The following is a 20,792-nucleotide window of genomic DNA, read 5'->3' as shown; positions in this document are numbered from 1 at the left end:
TAAAATACATAATATTACATATTTAAGTTTTTTTTCTAATCATAGTAACATATTAATTATTTTTTTCTTCTAATTTGTTACTTTGAATCAATATTCCAAAACCATTTTAATTTTCCAAATGTATATACGAAAACATAAAATACAACTTTTTTTGAGTTAATTTCCAAATCAATTCTTTAAAACTATTTGATATTAATTTTTTATGGTATATTTGATATCATTTTGAACGTAAAATATTATATTCAATTTAATTTTATTTTATTATATAAACAATAACCATAATCATTAAAAAAAAATTGTCATCATATATCTTAATAGTTGAAAAGTCACAGTTAAATTTTATTAATTATTCTAATGTCATTTAAAACCATTAAATGTCAAATTAATACAGTAGTTATTTTCTAAAAAAGTCACAATTGACTTTTGTTAATTATTCTAATGTCATAACTATTAAATGCAATATTAATATACTCTCTCTGGTCCTTTTTGCCAGAGGGTGTAGTAGTTTATTTTATAATTTGTTTTTGAACGTTATTTTATAAAAAACATTAGTTTCCTTGGTTTGTGTGATTTTGTCAAAGTTTTTCTTATAAAAATGACCGGAGGGAGTATTAATTATTTTCAAAAATATGAATTATTTCATATTTAAATTACTTAAAAATCAGAAAATATAAATATGACATCATATACCTACTAATTATAGTATGAGAGAGAAAACTTATGAAGAAAGACATAGAGTAAGGAGTGACGTTTGTCGGAGTTGCCACTTTTTGGTTTCGAAAATAGTATATAAGAGCAACTCCAACGGGAGTTGCTTAACCTGGTTGCTTAAATTAAGGAACGTTCCTTATTTTTCTGCTCCATTGGAGCTTGCTGGGGTGGCGTTGCTTATAGCTCAAAGCTAAGCAACGTTGCTTATTTAAGCAACGCTCCTTAGCTTGCTGCAGGTATTAAAAAATTGTTTTTTCTCTTTCCATTCAGCAACAGAAAATCATTAAAAGGGGAGGGAAGAACCGATCAATGGATAAGCAGAAGCAACAAACAGAGATAAAATACACAGATCAATGAACAAGTAGAGATCCAACAATACAAAGCAACCCAGAAAAGATATTTAAATTTCAGAAATTTCAACAACAATCAAAAATTTCAGAAATATATTACAGTAGGGAAAGGGAGATGAACACAGATTAAACAATTAAAATACACATTTTTGAAACAAATCAAAAAAATTACACAAGGATCTCCGATTTGATGGCTGGAGTCTTGCATGCCCTCTGAACGGGTAAATGGTCACATTGGTCCCTGGATGTTTGCACCGACTTCAGAATCGTCCCTGGATGAATTTTATTAGGCTCGCGGTCCCCAGATGTGGCAAAAAATAGTCATATTAGTCCCTGACGTTAAAATCCTCTAACGTCCGTTAACCCAATTAATAAAAGTCAACATTATCTTTCTAATTTTCTTTCACTTTGGTCCCTTTCTTCTTTCTTCCACCCTCTTCACCCCCTCCTTCCATCATTTTCACCAAAACCCACCCTCCATCATGCTTCAGAGGCTTCCCTTTCAGTGTAACACTACGAATGTTAGGGAACCTGCGGGTCAAGATCTCAGGAGAGACAGAGTAACAGTTTCCAATGAACACACTCCTCCTTGACCATCTCTCAGCGTTGTACCACTCTTTGCAAACCAGAGAAACCGAGCTTCGATCCTTGCGTGATTTCACCATGCCAAGAACTCGTTCCAACACCTCATCAGGAAAAGGTGAAGCTTGGCTCAAGATGTTTGGTTCTGGAGATTCCTTCTTTCTGATCCTGCACTCCATGTTCAACACAGAATCTCCAAAACCCAACAGAAAAAAATCAGAACTTTATAGCACCCTTTTGAATCAAAATGAGATTTGAAAATTGAAAGCAAAAAACTTCTCAATAAGAAAGAAGATTCAATCAAAGTGATCCAAAGGGTATCTGTAAATTACAGAAAATCTTCCAAAGCAATATACAAAGGGTGCTTTTCAATGGTGAAAACTAGCTTGATGTGTGTTCCTCAGTCTTTGACTACAAAGCTGGTAGCTTTGGTCCATGATTTGAAGAAAACAGAAAGAAAATTAACTGGGGTGTAACTGTAAACAATTTTTGGGGACCCCAGAAGAAGGACACTGAATCTGAGATCCATAAAATGGGAAGAGGTGGAAGAAGATGCAGAGTGTGTGTTATATATGGATGTTAGAATAAGAAGAGTGATGACAAAGAAAATAAAAGACAGGGTCAATCAAAGTTCGGATCTTTACCATGAACCAAAGCACTCAAATCACTTTAGTTTTACTGGATGATGAAGCCAAAGGACCATAGGAACTTGTCACCCTTGACATTTTATAGCAATAGCTGAGGTGGAGATTTTACTCATGGAGGGTAAATTTGGTGTTAAATCTGAGTTGGGTTTGTGTTAAATCTGGGAGAGAAGGTTTGGGCATGGTTGGTTGAAGAAGGAGAAGAAGAGTGTTGATGATGATGATATGAAAAAAAAGAAAAAAAAAAGGGAATGGGTTGATGAAGAAGGAGAGGAGTTTTTGGTGAAGATGATGGAAGAAGGGGATGAAGATGAATAAAGTGAAGATGAACAAGATGAAGATGAAGGAGGTGAAGATTGTGGGTTTACGTTCTGGGTTTCTGAAGCATGATGGGGGGTGGGTTTTGGTGAAAATGATGGAAGGGGGGGTGAAGTGGGTGGAAGAAAGAAGAAAGGGACCAAAGTGAAAGAAAATTAGAAAGATAATGCTTACTTTTATTAATTGGGTTAACGGACGTTAAAGGATTTTAACGTCAGGGACTAATATGACTATTTTTTGCCACATCTGGGGACCGCGAGCCTAATAAAATTCATCCAGGGACGATTCTGAAGTCGGTGCGAACATCCAGGGACCAATGTGACCATTTACCCCCCTCTGAACCTTTGAGCCATTGAGCCTCTGATCTCCGATCTGGAACCTTGCATGTCCTCTGAACCTCTGAAGCTTGCATGTCCTCCGATCTATAACGCCGAGAGAAAGCGATGGGCTTCGAGAGAGTGGGTGGAGACAGCAGTTGTGAGGCTTGAGAGGGTTTCAGAGAGGCGGAGGCTTCGAGAGAGTGGGTGGAGGATTCGAGAGGCGGAGGATTCGAGAGAGTGGGTGGAAACGGAGGCTTCGAGAGAGTGGGTGGAGACGACGGTTGTGGTCTGAGACGACGGTTTGAGAGGGTTGAGAGGTCTGAGACGGCGGTTTGAGAGGCTTCGAGAGAGTGAGAGAGAGAAAGAGGGTTTCAGAGAAAGAGGGTTTGAGAGGGTGGAGTGGAGGATTCGAGTGAGTTTGAGACGGTTGAGTGTGTGATGAAGCTTCGAGAATGAGTGTGTGAATGAGCATTTGACACGGTTTAAAACTCTGTCGTTTTGGGTGAGTGTGTGAATGGACTTTTTTAGTGAATGTGTTAATGGACTTTGGCCCAAATTAAGAAAAAGAGAATCAGATAAATTGAATATTGTACCCAAGAAAAAAGATAAGTTGAAATATATAGTTTTTTTTTTTAAATCAAATTGAAATATATAGTTAGTTTGTTATTTTGTTTTTGAAACCGTTGTTATATTTGAAAAAAGAAATTGAATTTGTTATGCTGTAAAATTTGAGCATAGTTTAGAAATATCTTAATTCAAAAATTAGATAATATAATTTAAATACAATATTGTTATAAATGTTTAAATTTAAATCATGCTTGGTGGAACTAAAAAATATAAATATATGAGGTATAATAGGACCCAACTAAAAGTTAAATAAGCAACCTTGCATTAGAGCAAAATTTGCATGGGTTGCTTATGAGTTGCTTAAATCCTATGTGGCAGTTGGACCCCACCAGAATGGAGTTTAAGCAACCCAAGTAGCAACCTTGCATTGGAGATGCTCTAATATAGAAAGGATATGATAGAACATGATTGCTTTTAGCGACAATAAAAATAACCGCTAACAATTTAGGGTGTTTATTATGAAGTTAACTTTGGTTAACGAACGACCTACTTTAATAATAATGAGAATTTAAGGATTAATTAGAGCATCTCTTGCTAGTTTTTTGAGGTGAGTTTGTAGAGTTTATGACATACGATAAGTTGTTTTGACCTTATTTTCATAAACTACTTAAGATAGCTTATGAAAAAAAGCTTATGCTTATATACAACTTATTTTCAATTTATTTTAATAAATTTTTTAAAATAACTTATGAATAAGCGCTTATGACTATAAGCGCTTAATTAAGCTATTTTCCCAAACCGGATACATTTTCCTCTAAAATAAAATTAAATATTTAAGACCCAAAAGTTTAATATATAGAATTGTTTGGGCTTGATTGGTATCAAGTTGCGGTGTGAAAAGAAGCCCAGCTAAGTAAGACCCAAACGAATCGAAATCGCATCGCAATCTCTGAGAGAGAGATGCAGAAGAGAGAGCAGGGTAAGTCCGGTGGAGGCGCCGGTGGTGGGTCCGCCACACCGGCAAAGAGAGGCCGTCCTTTTGGCAGCGGTAACAACAGTGCAGCCGCTGCCGCAGCAGCCGCCGCCGCTGATTTGGCTGCTCCGTCAACACTGCTCGGTCCTTCGCTTCACGTTCACAACTCCTTTGCCGGTTAGTTCACTGCTTTCTTTCCTTCCAATGTCAATTTTCTCTTTAATCAAGAAACACATTTTGTTGGAATAAGCTCAAATATAGCACAAAAAAACTCTATTTGTTGTTATAACAGCTGAAACCTACACTACAATAAATGGAACTGGGGCATAGATTTTGGTTAACAAGTAATTAGTTTCTTGATAGACCACTTAATTTCAAGAATGTCAGTATTATTGATGCATGTTGTTTAGGTAAACAAGATTAATTTGAAGATTATTAGTAAGGATAGACAATATTGATGCATGTTATTGTGATTTAATTTAATATACTATTTGCAGATCAAAACAACAAAAGAATAGTTCTGGCTCTTCAAAGTGGTCTCAAGAGTGAGCTGACGTGGGCGTTGAATACCCTTACACTGCTCTCCTTTAAAGAAAAGGATGATATGCGCCGGGATGCAACTCCCCTTGCCAAAATTCCCGGTCTGCTCGATGCTCTTCTTCAAGTTGTACGTGCTGCACGCTTTGCATTTGCATTTTCCTTTGTTGTAACTTGTATATTATAATAAAATTTTAAGTTATTCCTCTATTTGGTATCACCCATGTTGATACTTTGACATGTTATTTTCATAATAATTAAATTGAACACAGATTGATGACTGGCGTGACGTAGGGCTCCCAAAGGAGCTAGTAAAGAAATCAAGGGTTAGGACTTTAGGCGTTAATTCTGTTGCAACTGGATTTGGTAATCAGTACCAGGCTTTAAGCTCAACTGCTACTCTCCACCGTCCAGGGTAAACCTCGAATCTCATCTTTGTTGTTCTTTCGAGTTTTCAGTTTTCAATGGGGATAGGTGGGGGTAGCGAGAAGGAATCTCATTGCAGGATAATGCTCTTAATGCAGCCTAGGATCTGCCTCTGCTGGTACAGAATCAACACAGCAGAGTGGCGGCGCAACAAAATCTCGTTTTTCAGAGTTGTGGTTTGATGAAGATGGTCTATTTAATCTAGATGACGAAGGGCGAGCAGAAAAACAGCAATGTGCTGTTGCTGCATCAAATATCATCAGGAACTTCTCCTTCATGCCAGATAATGAACTTATTATGGCCCAACATCGTCATTGTTTGGAAACAGCCTTCCAATGCATAGAAGATCATATCATAGGTCAGGATTATTGCTTGTTGAATCTAACCTGTTTGTATGATAACATGCTACACGTGTTTTTGCTCTTAATTATATTTTTGTCCCCACTGCTTCCACTAATTTGAGTTTTGGTTCCGACTATTGAGTATTACTCCTTATATTTTTCTTTTATTTGGGATTTCCGGTTTGAGTCCCCATAGCTTTTATTCATTAAAGGTAAATGGTCCTATATTCCATGAAAGATTGATCCCTACTGTTTAAATTGCTAAGGCTTTTTTGGTGTTTGAGGATCCAGACCGCTTTAGTAGTTAGTACATAAGAGAATTGAAGCGTAACAGAAAGAGAGAGAAAAGAGAGAAGAGAGAGAGAGAGGAGAGAGAAAGTAGATCTGAGATCTGAAACTGAATATTCTGTTATTGATGAATGTAACAGTATGGGATTACACTATTTATAACATGCAAGTCATAGCTTGCTGAGTAAGCTATTGCTTACTGAATAACAGAAACCTAACTGCCTAACTGACTAACTGTATAACAGACTAACTGCCTAACAGAGTGTATACTCTATTACTTCCCCCTCAAGCTAGACTGGGGTGTGGTGTGTAGCATCACAGACAGTTAGCTTGTTCCTTAAATCGAAAAACCTTGTTGAGGGTAAAGGTTTTGTCATAGCATCTGCAATATGAGGATCTGTTGGAAGATGTGAAACTTGAAGCAGTTTTTGAAGCACCTTTTCTCTGACAAAGAACAGATCAAGCTCAATATGTTTGGTTCTAGCATGAAGAACCGGATTATGTGCCAAAGCCACTGTTGATAGATTATCACAGAATATGGAAGGTGTAGAAGAAGTCACTTTAAGTTCTGAAAGTAGACTTTGTACCCACAAAATTTCTGCAGTGAGATGGGCTAAACTTCTATACTCTGCTTCTGTACTGCTCCTTGCTACCACTGATTGTTTCTTGGACCACCAAGAAATGAGGTTAGGACCAAGATAAAGTGCAGCACCAGAAACTGATCTTCGATCATCTGAATATGTGGCCCAATCTGCATCTGTAAAGCCTCTCAGCTGCATAGGACAAGACAAAGCTGGCCTCAAATGAAGACCATGGGTGAGAGTACCTTGAAGATACCTAAGAATCCTCTTGACAGCACCCCAATGAGTGTCTAGAGGGTTTGTCATAAATTGACAAACCTTATTGACTGGGAAACTGAGTTCAGGCCTGGTTATAGTAAGGTATTGTAAGGCACCAACTATGTTTCTATACAAAGAAGGATCCTGAAATGGAACAACTTGGGTTTTAGACAACCTTGAGGTACTGACCATAGGAGTTGGCAGTGGATTGCACCCTTCCATTTTTGCCTTAGCTAGCAAATCTCGAATATACTTCTTCTGTGTAAGAAATAACCCTCCTGTTTTGGTCTTTGTGACTTCAATACCCAGAAAATAATTCAGTGAACCCAACTTTTTCAAAGCAAAAGTAGTGTCCAAATGATTAATCAAGCTAGTAATCAAAGAAGGAGAACTTCCAGTGATTATGATGTCATCTACATAGATGAGAGCATAGATCACTGCATCTGGCCTGTGCATGATAAACAAAGAGGGATCACATTTACTGCCTTGAAAACCCATCTGCAGAAGTACTGTATGCAGCCTTGTGAACCAAGCCCTTGGAGCTTGTTTGAGGCCATAGAGAGCCTTTTGAAGCTTACAAACCTTTGTCCCATCTCCAGTCTTGAAACCATGTGGTTGGTCCATGTAGACCTCCTCCTCTAGATAGCCATTAAGAAAGGCATTATTAACATCAAGCTGTTCTAAAACCCAATTCTGAGTCAATGCCATTGTCAACAGAATTCTAATGGTAATAGGTTTGATCACTGGAGCAAAAGTTTCTGTATAATCAAAACCAGGCTGTTGATGGAACCCCTTGGCCACCAACCTTGCCTTATACTTTTGAATGGAACCATCTGGATTTTCCTTAACATGAAAAACCCATTTACAGCCTATTGACTTCCTTCCAGAAGGTAAATCACATAGAGTCCAGGTCTGATTCCTTTGTAAGGCATCATATTCCTCTTGCATAGCTTGCTTCCAATGAGGTTCAGCCAAGGCTTGTTTTACACTTGTGGGTTCCATATGTGTGAGGAGAAGAGTTGGATTGAGTCTAGGTTTAAAAATACCAGCTTTCGATCTAGTAACCATGCTATGTGTGTTAAGAGGAGGTGCAGGAGGAGGAGAATCCTCTGACAAAGAAACAGGGGACTGAACTGGAGCAGAAGACTCTGCAAGAGAAGGCATTGAAATATGTGACTGTACAGGGGCAGAAGACTCTGCTAGAGAAGGTGAGGAAACAGAAACATGTGAGGAAAAAGAAGGATCTGAAACAGATGGAGTGGATGGTGTATTATTCTCTTGTTGATGCATGGGCAAGGTGGGTGAACACAAAGGAATAGAGGCTGGAATTGGTATAGAGGATGGGGTGGTGGACAAAGAAGAGGTGGCAAACAATTTGGAATAGGGAAAAGAAAACTCATTGAACAAGACATCCTTAGAAATAATCATTTTCCCTTCAGGAGTGAGACATCTATACCCTTTATGAGATAAAGAGTAGCCAAGAAATACGCACTCTTTGGATCTATAATGCATTTTATGATTGTTGTAAGGCCAGATGAAGGGAAAACAGGAACAACCAAACACTCTGAGAAATGCATAATCTGGTTTGGTGTGAAAAAGAGACTCAAAAGGAATCATGCCCTGAATAGACTTGGAAGGTTGTCTATTAATAAGATATACATCAGTTTGAAAAGCAAAATCCCAGAACTTGCAATTGAGCCTTAGCAAGAAGGGTGAGACCCAAATCAACTATATGACGATGTTTCCTTTCTACAACACCATTTTGATGGTGTGTATGAGGACAAATAACACGATGTTGTATACCATGTGTTTTAAGAAAACTGGAAAAGACTCTAAATTCACCACCCCAATCAGTTTGGATAGCCTTGAGCTTATGACCAAATTGCAATTCAGCCATAGCCTTAAAGTGTTGGAAAATTTGGAAGGTTTCAGATTTGGCTTTAAGCAAATATAACCAAGTAAAACGTGTGCATGCATCAACAATAGAGAAATAATACTGAAATCCACCATATGAGGTGTAAGGGGCAGGTCCCCACAAATCACAAAAGACTAACTCAAGAGGAAAAGTATATACTGAAGTAGAAGAGCAAGATGGCAATCTATGTGCTTTGCCTAAACAGCAAGCATTACAAAAGTCTTGTATTGATTTCTTAGAAATGGGTATATTACAAGTGGTCATTACATCATGTAGAACATCACTGCTAGGGTGACCAAGCCTATTATGCCAAACAGTGTAGGAATTATTCAAAGACAAGGTATTTACAATGGGTAAAGAAGAAACAGGAAATCTAGGAAATGAAGAAGACAACAATCTTGAGAAGGAATAAAGACCATCAGGTTCAACTTTCCCATGGAGTAGAACTTGGTCAGTTCCCTGAGATTTGACAAAACAATCATCAGCATGAAATTCAAAGAAAACATCATTGTCTCGAGCAAATTTGCTCACACTTAGCAGATTTTTAGTTATGCTAGGAACATGCAAAAGGTTAGACAAAGACATGGTTTTTGAAGGATTATAAGGGGATTTAAAAATGGAAGAACCACAAGTAGTAATTTTCAAACCTTGGCCATTGCCAACAAAGATCTGATCAGGCCCTTCAAACAGCTTAGGCCTCTGAATATTGGTTGCTTGAGGAGTCACATGATGAGTGGCACCTGAATCAGGGTACCATGCAGAAGATGCTGTTCCTGCTGTGGCCAGAAGTGCCTGTGAACCTTGAACTTGTGCTGGTGGGGGTTTTCTTGGTTGAGCAAGGAAACCAGGAGGTGTAGGAAGCAATGGTGGCTGTTGATAAGGTTGCTGCCAAGGAACTGGAGCTGCTGGCAGCTGTGGAAAACCTGGATTAGGAGGCAGTCCATAAGGAGAGGGCTGCACTTGTGGTGGAAAAGGCTGCATAGGCTGATAAGCCAGCTGCTGGTAAGTAGAATAGTGTGGTGATTGTGTGTAGTTTGGTGGCTGATAACTCTGGTAGCCTGAGGAAGCAGGAGCAGCAGAAGTATTCTGATTGTGATAGACCTGAGAAGGAGCATAACCTTGTTGAGAAGAGTATCCATGGGAGGGAGGTGGTGGTGGAACATAATGAGGATTAAACCTATTGTAACAAACTGAAGCTCCATGTCCTTGTTTGTAGCAAACTTGACATCGAATTGAGCTCCTTCCTCCCCTACCTCTACCATTGCTTCCTCTGCCTCTGCCTCTAGCATCGGAATTGTAATCTTCAGAATAGGTATCTTGTTGTTGCACTGCAGAATTCACTGCTGGTGCTACCACAACAGAGGGCTGAGAGGAAACTTGAGAAGCTTGAACTCCCTGTGTGAGATTAACAGAAAAATCCTGCATAGGCTTCTTTGCCTTTGCAACCCTAACTTCTTGAGCCAAGAGAAGTGCCTCAACTTCTTCAATAGACAACAGTTGAAATTTGGTACTCATATGAACTAAATTCACCAAAGATTCATATTCAGATGGTAAACCCTCAAGAATTGCATCTACTTGATCTTTTGCACTAACAGGAACACCAATAGCATGCAAGGAATCAGAAATTGACTTGATTTTTGCAAGATATTCATGAATTGTTTTAGAACCTAGGGTTATATTCCTCAATTCAGTGCGAAGTTGCTGAGATTTTGCTTGCATCTGAGAGTGATAATGTGAGTGCAATTTCTCCCAGAGTTCATAGGAAAACTTACATCCAATCAGCTTTGTGAGCACAGGAGCAGAAATTGTTGATTGAAGCCAAGATCTGAGTAGAGCATCTTGCTGCTCCCAGGTTTCATACTCAGGATTGAGAATTCCAGCCAAACGTTCAGCATCTGTGTGAAAACGTGGTGGAATTGTAGGATCCACAAGAAGAACATGCAGTTTGTGTCCAATGATCACTAGCTCTATCTGTTGCTTCCAGAGCAAAAAATTCACATCAAATAGCTTCTCTGTGATGACATGCGAGAAGGAAGAGGAGTTCAGTTGCTTGAACAACGAAGGAGTGAACATGTTCAGAGGCTGCGCGTGAACTGGAGGTGGTGGCGGCGCGTGTGGTGGTGCGCGTGGCGGTGATGATGGAGGAGTTGATGGCAGTGCTCCGGTGTCAGCCATGGATCCGCCAAAAAATCAAGCTCTTGATACCATAAGAGAATTGAAGCGTAACAGAAAGAGAGAGAAAAGAGAGAAGAGAGAGAGAGAGATAGAGAGGAGAGAGAAAGTAGGGCGCGTGTGGTGGTGTGCGTGGCGGTGATGATGGAGGAGTTGATGGCAGTGCTCCGGTGTCAGCCACGGATCCGCCAAAAAATCAAGCTCTTGATACCATAAGAGAATTGAAGCGTAACAAAAAGAGAGAGAAAAGAGAGAAGAGAGAGAGAGATAGAGAGGAGAGAGAAAGTAGAGCTGAGATCTGAAACTGAATATCCTGTTATTGATGAATATAACAGTATGGGATTACACTATTTATAACATGCAAGTCATAGCTTGCTAAGTAAGTACTGAATAACAGAAACCTAACTGCCTAACTGACTAACTGACTAACTGCCTAACAGAGTGTATACTCTATTAGTACAAAAGTAAGTAAAGGGTCCTTTAGCAAAATTATATTATTGAGACGGAAACCTACAAACCATATTTTTTTGTTAATTTGCAATATTTTGAAAATTCTTATACGGTTATACCCTATTATGAACTTGGTTGGGTGAAACATGTACATGATTATGGTATTGATGATAAAGTCAATAAATTCATTATGTTATTGTTTTATGCCTGTCATTACTGATCATACAGACCGTTAGCATGGACTTTACATTGTCATGGCTGATGTAAATATGGCATTGTTTAATTGCTTAGCTGGGCCTGTTTAATATGAATGCTCTTGTTTTGTACTGATAGCAGAAGTGTTCGGTTATTAAATGCTTGAAGTTTTGATGAACAATTTTCTGTTTTTTTTGGGAATTGGTAGCTATTAATTGGGGGGTGGGGTTGTAGATGTTTAACAATCATGTATCAGATTTCCAGATTGAGCATCCCATTTTTTATTTATTTGTACTTATAGTTTTAAGTTTGGGAAATAATTATCATTTATATTTGGTGTATCCATTGATTGTAGAAATTAAGTACTAGTATCTTCCTCCTTAACTGATAGATCCAGAACCAGAAACAGAAATCACAGAAGAAAAGAGAACAGAATTCGAATTCAATAGCAGAGAAATTTCCAGAAGTTCAGTGTTGATTACAGAGAAGAAAGCAAGAACAACAAGAACTGAAATTGATAATGGAAACTCAACTGAATCCTGTTCAGTTGTGAACCAGAAATCCCCAACTGAATTGCCTTCAATTCAGTTACACCAACTACCCAAAACAACAAGAGTAACTAACTATGAGCATGAAGCTCTTATTTATAGACTACTCTAGCTCAGCTCTTAATCAGTTAGAGACTTGCTTTGCTGGCGCCTAGTGTAGACTTGAGTAACAAGATGCTTTGGCATCCTCTTCACTCTATCAATACTCCCTCACACCCCGTCGCCGTCACCGCACTGAGAGTCGTGTTTCAGACCCATCGCTAGATGACTCTCGGAGTTCTCACTCTGTCGTCCTCCGCCACGATGACGACTCACCCAGACGACGCATCGGAACAGGAAGGAAGATAGATCTTCCTTTGTTCAACGGTGAAGATGCCCATGGCTGGATCGTTCGGGTTGAACGTTTCTTCAGCCTCAACCACATCGACGACGGCGAGAAGGTGAAGCTGCTCGTAATAGCTATGGAAGATCGCGCTCTGAATTGGTTCCAATGGTGGGAGGAGCACGCTCCAGAACGTACATGGGAGGTGTTCAAGGAAGCGTTGATTCGAAGGTTTCAACCCGAATTGGTACAGAACCCGCTTGGACCATTGTTGAGTATTAAGAAGACAAGGAGCGTAATGGAGTTCAGGGAGCGATTCGAAATGGTCGCTGCACCACTGCGACACTTGGATCGGGAAATGGTCACTGGTATCTTCCTGAATGGACTCAAGGAAGAGATTCGAGCTGAACTCAAGCTATATCCACTGGGAAACCTTGCTGAGGTTATGGACCGTGCTCTGCTCCTTGAAGAGAAAAACAGAGCAATGCGTTTGGGGAAAGGGGGTGATGAAGACAAGCGGGGATGGAAGGAGAAGGGGATGACCACTTACAGAACACCTAATCACTGGGTGGATGGCAGTAAATGGAAGAATACGAATTCTGGAACCACGGAGACAGAGAAGAATGCTTCTGACACTAAAACAGGGGAGCAGAAACCACAAGAAAAAAAATGGACTGGTGGACAGAGGCTCACTCAAACAGAACTCAATGATCGCAGCAAGAGGGGATTGTGTTTCAAGTGTGGGGACAAATGGAATCGGGAGCATGTGTGCAGAATGAAGCACTATCAGTTCATGCTAATAGAAACTAGGGAAGAAGAGGAAGAGAATGAAGCGCCTTTCTATGAAGCTGAGTCAGAAGAATTGGTTATGGAGCACAAGACCTTACTCCTTTCTCTGAAGAGTAAAGAAGGAATCACCACCAGCAGATCATTCAAACTGATGGGACAGTTGGCTCTTGAAGGTATTGAGAGGACAATTCTAGTTCTCATAGATTGTGGTGCTACAAGTAACTTCATTTCACAGGGATTGGTCAATGAGCTGAAACTACCTGTGACTGAAACAGTAGCTTATGAAGTGGAAATAGGAAATGGAGACAAAATCCAGAATCAAGGAGTTTGCAAGAACTTACCCATATTGGTACAAGGTATGCATCTAATCCAACATTGCTATGTACTGGAACTTGGGGGAACAGATTTAGTGCTGGGAATGGACTGGTTATCTAGTTTGGGAGATGTGAAAGCCAATTTTAAGAACTTAATTCTGCAATGGAAAGTTGGGGGAAGGAAGATGGTATTAAGAGGGGATCCCACTTTGAGCAGAACCCATACTTCTTTGAAAGCTTTGTGCAAAGCCATGCACAACAAAGGAGAGGGGTTTTATTTGACTTGTGAATACCCTATGTTAAACACCAGAGGTGAAGAGGGGATTTCAGAAGAGATGGCTGCCATCATAGCTGAATTTCCAGAAGTCTTTCAAGACTCTCCAGGGCTTCCACCATCAAGGAGTTGTGATCATGCTATAACCTTGAAGGAAGGAGCAACAATTCCCAATATCAGGCCCTATAGATGCCCTTATTATCAGAAGAATGAGATAGAGAAATTGGTGAGAGACATGTTACACTCAGGGGTTATCAGGACCAGCACAAGTCCCTATAGCAGTCCAGTGATCCTAGTAAAAAAAAGGATGGGGGTTGGAGGTTCTGTGTTGATTACAGAGCCCTAAACAAGATGACTATACCTGATAAATTCCCAATTCCTGTGATTGAGGAGTTGTTGGATGAGCTGGGGACTGCCCAAGTGTTCTCCAAATTGGATTTAAAGTCTGGATACCATCAATTTAGGATGCAAGAGCAAGACATTCCCAAAACAGCATTTAGGACACATGAGGGACACTATGAGTATGTGGTAATGCCCTTTGGGCTCACCAATGCTCCATCCACATTCCAAGCCTTAATGAATCAAGTTCTCAAGCCTTATCTCAGAAAATTTGCCCTCGTCTTCTTTGATGACATCCTTATTTACAGCCAGGATGATGAGACTCATAAGGAGCACTTGAGACAAGTTCTGCACACTCTCAAGGAAAACCAGTTGGTGGCCAATCAGAAGAAGTGTTCACTTGGGAAGAAGCAATTGGGATACTTAGGACATATCATATCTGGACACGGAGTGGCTGCTGACCCTAGCAAGATTCATGACATGATAGACTGGCCTATCCCCAAGGATTTGAAGAGCTTGAGGGGTTTCTTAGGATTGACTGGTTACTACAGAAAGTTTGTCAAGGGATACAGCAAAATAGCTTTTCCTTTAACTCAATTATTGAGGAAGGACAACTTCTGTTGGGATCAAACAGCCACAGAAGCATTTGAGAAATTGAAGATTGCTATGACTACCCTACCAGTTCTAGTGGCTCCCAACTTTGACAAGCAATTTGTGGTTGAGGCTGATGCTTCTGGCAAAGGGATTGGGGCTGTCCTTATGCAGGAAGGAAGACCCGTGGCTTACATGAACAAGGTTCTGTCAGACAGAAACCAAAACAAGTCTGTCTATGAAAGGGAACTCATGGCTATTGTACTAGCTGTCCAAAAGTGGAGACCCTACTTGCTAGGAAGAAGTTTTGTGATCCACACAGATCAAAAGAGCCTCAAATACTTGACTGAACAGAGAATTATAGGTGAAGATCAGCAGAAATGGATTACTAAGCTAATGGGATACAATTTCACAATTAAATACAAGCCTGGAATTGAGAATAAAGCTGCAGATGCTCTCTCAAGGAAGTTTAATTTCTCTGCTATCTCTGTAGCTCAATGCCAAGAGTGGGAGGGATTAGATGAAGAATTGATTCAGGATGCCAAGTATGGTCGAATGATCAAAGCTCTCATGACTGATCCAAACTCTAATCAGGAATTTGAGTTCAGAAAGGGGTTGCTCTACTTCAAGGGCAGGGTAGTAATACCTAAATCATCACCTAGGATTCCCAGAATACTAGAGGAATTCCATAACTCTGCAGTGGGAGGACATGCTGGTCACTTCAGAACTATGAAGAGGATTTCCTCCCTCTTTTACTGGGAAAACATGAGGACAGATATCCAACATTATGTCCAAAGTTGTGAAGTGTGCCAGAGGAACAAGTACCAGGCCTTGAGCCCTGCTGGTTTCCTTCAACCTTTGCCCATTCCTTCTCAAATCTGGACTGATATCAGTATGGATTTCATAGGAGGGCTACCCACTACCCAGGACTATGGGGAAAGATACTATACTAGTAGTGGTGGATAGGCTCACCAAATTTGCTCATTTTATAGCACTATCTCACCCCTATTCTGCAAAAACTGTAGCTGAAACTTTCATTCAAGAAGTAGTCAGGTTACATGGTTTTCCTAAGACCATTGTTTCTGACAGGGATAGTGTATTTATGAGTTCCTTCTGGTCAGAACTATTCAAGTTAGCTGGCACTAAGCTGAAATATAGTACAGCTTACCACCCTCAGACAGATGGTCAAACTGAGGTGGTAAACAGATGTGTGGAGACCTATCTGAGATGCTTAACAGGGACTAAACCCAAGCTATGGCCCAAGTGGTTAGCATGGGCAGAATACTGGTACAACACTAACTACCATGCATCCCTCAGATCTACCCCTTACAAAGCTCTATATGGCCAAGACCCTCCAGCAATCATCAGGGGAGATGTGACACAAACAGCAGTAGAAGAGGTTTCTAGGCTAACTGCTGAAAGAAACCTTATGCTAGAAGAACTAAAAGCTAATTTGGCTCAAGCTCAAAATCAGATGAAGCAACAAGCCAATAAGCACAGAAGGGACATTCAATTTAATGTGGGAGATGCTGTTTACCTTAAGATCCAACCTTACAAACTTCAATCCCTAGCCAAAAGGACCAACCAAAAACTCAGTCCAAGGTTTTATGGTCCCTTCAAGATTATTGAGAAGATCAGTGCAGTGGCCTATAAGTTACAACTTCCAGCAGGATGCTTAGTGCACCCTGTATTCCATATATCCTTACTGAAGAAATCTCTAACTCCTTCAGTTCCAGTCCAACCATTACCTCAGGGACTATCTGAAGCATGGGAACTCCAAGTGGAGCCAGCTACTGTACTAGATTCCAGGGTCACTTCAACTGGGGAGATAGAGCTACTAGTCCAATGGAGGAATCTCCCTGAGTTTGAGAATTCTTGGGAATCCCTGCATCAATTCCAGCAGCAATTCCCAACCTTCCACCTTGAAGACAAGGTGTTTTTCAAAGGGGGAAGTGATGATAGGGACTTAATCCACAAGCTAAAGAAAGACTACTCTAAGGTGTACACACGCAGGGGCAAAGTGGGAACAGCCATTGATTCCACTACCACACATGGGGGAAAATAACTAATTGATGAGCTGGCAGATCCTCTTTGCAGAGGATCAGGCCAGAAGGTGTGTATAAACACCTGAGGGGGGGAGAGAGAAAGGTAGGCATCATTTCTGTTAGAATTGGGAGAGAAGGGAACACTCTCGAATTGTTCCTAGCTTTATTGCTTTCTGTATTTTGCTTCCATTGCTTCTGTATTTCCTAAGAATTTCTGGTGTTCTCATCAGAAATTCCCTATCAATATATCAGTAATTCAGTTTCTTCTTCCTAAAACCTCTGGTACCTATCATTCCGCGATTTGTTCCTCGTGCTTTTTCGCCAGAGCTTCTGCAAGTTCCAGTTGAATTTGCATTTCCTCACGCTCGTGTTCCCAACCTTCAACGTTTCTCGCCATGCTTCGAGTCTTCATGCACTACCTCTGGAAATCGCGAAATTCAGGGCACCAGATCGGTGCTCTGATACCAATTGATAGATCCAGAACCAGAAACAGAAATCACAGAAGAAAAGAGAACAGAATTCGAATTCAATAGCAGAGAAATTTCCAGAAGTTCAGTGTTGATTACAGAGAAGAAAGCAAGAACAACAAGAACTGAAATTGATACTGGAAACTCAACTGAATCCTGTTCAGTTGTGAACCAGAAATCCCTAACTGAATTGCCTTCAATTCAGTTACACCAACTACCCAAAACAACAAGAGTAACTAACTATGAGCATGAAGCTCTTATTTATAGACTAGTCCAGCTCAGCTCTTAATCAGTTAGAGACTTGCTTTGCTGGCGCCTAGTGTAGACTTGAGTAACAAGAGGCTTTGGCATCCTCTTCACTCTATCATTAACCCTCTGAAACTTTTCAAAACCTGAACTAATCCATTTGACCTGAAAAACATGGCAAAACATCGAGATGCTTTTATTTTTAGGAGTTATAGGATGCTATGTTTCCCTTTCCTAGTAACATATACGCTGAAGTTAATTCAGTGTCTGACAAAAACAAACTAGGTAAACTTCAAAGACTAGTTTTATCTTAAATTGTCTTTAGATAAGAGTCATCTTTTTGAACTTTAACTGTTTACCCAACATCTTGCATTTAAACAGGTCCACTATACCTAACTATTTGATTTTTGGAGGCTGTTGAACACTCCCTAAATAGATTGTTTTTCCCGTACATCACTGTATTGCCACATCATTGAAAGAGTTTGTACACTGTACAGTGTTTCATTATAAATTGTCTCTAAAATGTTCCTAATACTGGTAGAGGATGAAGAACTTGTCACGAATGCTCTAGAGACAATCGTTAACTTGGCTCCACTTCTGGATCTTCGAATATTTAGCTCATCCAAGCCCTCATTTATTAAAATAACGTAAGTGATTTATCAACCTTTGAATGTTCCTTTTGCTTGCTATTCTAAGTCTCTGTTACTGATTGATAAATGATTGTGTTACCGACAGAGAGAAACGTGCAGTTCTGGCCATCATGGGGATGTTAGAATCTACAGTCAAAGCCTGGCATTGCGCTGCAGCTGAATTACTTGGGCGTTTGATCATTAATCCTGACAATGAACCTTTCTTACTTCCATTTTTTCCACAGGTTAAACTTCTTTTTAGGCATTAACCTTTCTTGTTATTATGTTTTATGCTCCAAAAATATTTATAATCATCACCTATTGATCACTGCAGATACACAAACGCTTAGTTGATCTTATCAGCTTACCAGCATTAGATGCCCAGGCAGCTGCAATTGGTGCACTATATAACCTTGCTGAAGTTAATATGGACTGCAGGTTGAAGATTGCTAGCGAGAGATGGTAATTTCCTTATTCCATTTATTTACAAAAATATGTGTGGTTCTGAGGAAAAAAATAAAATAATGACAGGATATTCGTTTAAGTTTTTTCATGATGAATCCTTACAATGAATTGTAATACTAACTGATCAGAATTTGTTCAAACTCAGGGCAATAGATCGATTGCTCAAAGTGATAAAGACCCCACATCCGGTTCCAGAAGTTTGCCGGAAAGCTGCCATGATATTGGAGAGTCTTGTTTCTGAGCCGCAAAACAGAACTTTGTTGTTGGCCTATGAGAATGCTTTTGCAGAGATACTTTTCACAGAGGGCAGATACTCTGATACGTTTGCAAGGATATTGTATGAACTAACATCCAGACCAAGTAATAAAGTGGCAACAGCTCGTGGCATATGGGGTATGTAACTCCAAACCGTGTCAATTGTTGAAGTGAGATACGGCTTCAATCAGTGATATCTATATAGCTCTAGTTTCTGGAACATGGATAGCTTTTGTATGACTAGTTCATTTGATGATTCAAAATGTACATGTCTTCTGTCCATGATTACACCATACATTCAGTGTACTCAAGTTTATGAGGGTTGCATCGTCTATTCTGCTTAAGATGGGAGGAGAAAGGGGGTGTGGCTCCCCAAACATGTTATATTATGTAGGCCTTGTGAACTTCTAATTTCATTATGAAGTACATTGTAGATCCTTCAATATTATCTTTTTATGATTTTCTTTTGCTATCTCTTTCTTTTTATCATCTTAAATATTTTACAAATCCTCTAATTTTCTTAATTGTCATTGGGATAAGTTAAATTAAAGTGCACTTTTACTAAAATACAGTATTATTATTATTTATTTAAATTATAAAAATAATGTTGATTTCGAACTTTTTTCCTCCTTGTCCAAATGCTCACTAATTATCTGGTCCTTTTTCTCTCACGCGGTCACGTCTTGGTATCTATATTGTTTTTTTTCTAATATTTAATTGACTTAAATAAATTTTTGGTCCTCATTTCTTAATTTTGTCCTTGTAATTTTTTTTTTATGTTCCTCTGAAATTTTGACTTTTAGTTTTGGTCTGTGGCATTAGTTTTCTGTCAAAGTAAGCTCTACTAGCACGGCATGTGGTAATTTTTTTTTTTCAAAGGGACCGAAAACGAAACAGTTATTTTTACAAAGACTAAATTCAAAAGCAAGTAATTTTACAGGGGTAAAAACTTTGTTCACACTTTGTGAGCTTAAGAATGATCCCAAGCGGAAGTAGAGTTCTGTAATAACTTGGTCGCTTTTCGTATGAGAATTAATTTCTTTTACAATATAAACTTTTCCCTTTTAATCATCTAATGGATTCTTGGGTGTCATAATCAACGGCCCAAGAGCCCTTACAATGCTCCTAAGGCCTAATTCTGCCCTAATAAGCATATCGTTTAAGTGTCATCACTGCCTCACTGGTGAACATGGAGGTGCGCCTTATGGCCTCCAAGTAGCTCAATAACTTGCCAAGCTTGCCTAAATGAGTAATATCATGCTCTATGGTCCGCTTTTTCCGAGGCTCCATGCTAGCTATAGTCGTAGCCATTTTGAGGGAGATCGCTCGCCTAAGCTTCCCAATGCGAGGCTTACGAACCGAGTCGCCTTCTGGGTGGGCCCTACAACTAGGAAGGGACTTGCCCGGTCCAAACTTATTTTAAGCCTTACAAACATTCATAATTTACTCAAAATTGTAAAGTCTTAAATTTATAAAAAACCACATCATAATTAATAATTTAAATAATTATCTAAATAATATTTAACTAAAAATGTGCGTCATATTTAATAATAGATTTTTCTCTAATAGAACTAATCTCAACACACAACCTAATTGTCAATTTGCATATGTTTAAAAATCAATTGATCCAACTTATAGAAAATAATGAAATAAAGGTTCGCTTAAACATCTAGTGTAGACTTCGATCCTTAGGCGGGGTATATGAAAGAATATTTGTTGAAAGAGGTTGGTGATGTTTCTAGGGAGGGGCAACCAGTAAGCTTTAGGAAATCCATCATCGAGACAAGAATTCTCAAATTTTGACATGGGAGCTCACGGATGCACCTTGGCATAGAGAAACCATTTGGGCAATGAGACATGTCATGTCAAACCAAGTGTAA

At 39.5% G+C, this 20,792-nt stretch overlaps 1 protein-coding gene across 1 annotated transcript; it reads left to right on the top strand.

Annotated features, from left to right (window-relative positions):
- The first annotated feature begins 4,377 nt into the window (after positions 1–4,377).
- On the top strand, positions 4,378–19,384 carry LOC130722050 (armadillo repeat-containing protein LFR). The gene is made up of 8 exons (XM_057572641.1): positions 4,378–4,642; positions 4,963–5,132; positions 5,275–5,417; positions 5,527–5,786; positions 18,105–18,210; positions 18,299–18,437; positions 18,527–18,654; positions 18,803–19,384. The coding sequence occupies exons 1-8, from the start codon at positions 4,453–4,455 to the stop codon at positions 19,056–19,058; spliced, it is 1,392 nt and encodes a 463-aa protein (XP_057428624.1). The 5' UTR covers positions 4,378–4,452; the 3' UTR covers positions 19,059–19,384.
- Positions 19,385–20,792: the final 1,408 nt, after the last annotated feature.

This window comes from Lotus japonicus, chromosome 6 (assembly GCF_012489685.1).
Source record: "Lotus japonicus ecotype B-129 chromosome 6, LjGifu_v1.2".
NCBI lineage: Eukaryota > Viridiplantae > Streptophyta > Magnoliopsida > Fabales > Fabaceae > Lotus > Lotus japonicus.
Note: the sequence above shows the minus strand (reverse complement) of the source record. Positions and strands in the feature narration are given on the sequence as shown.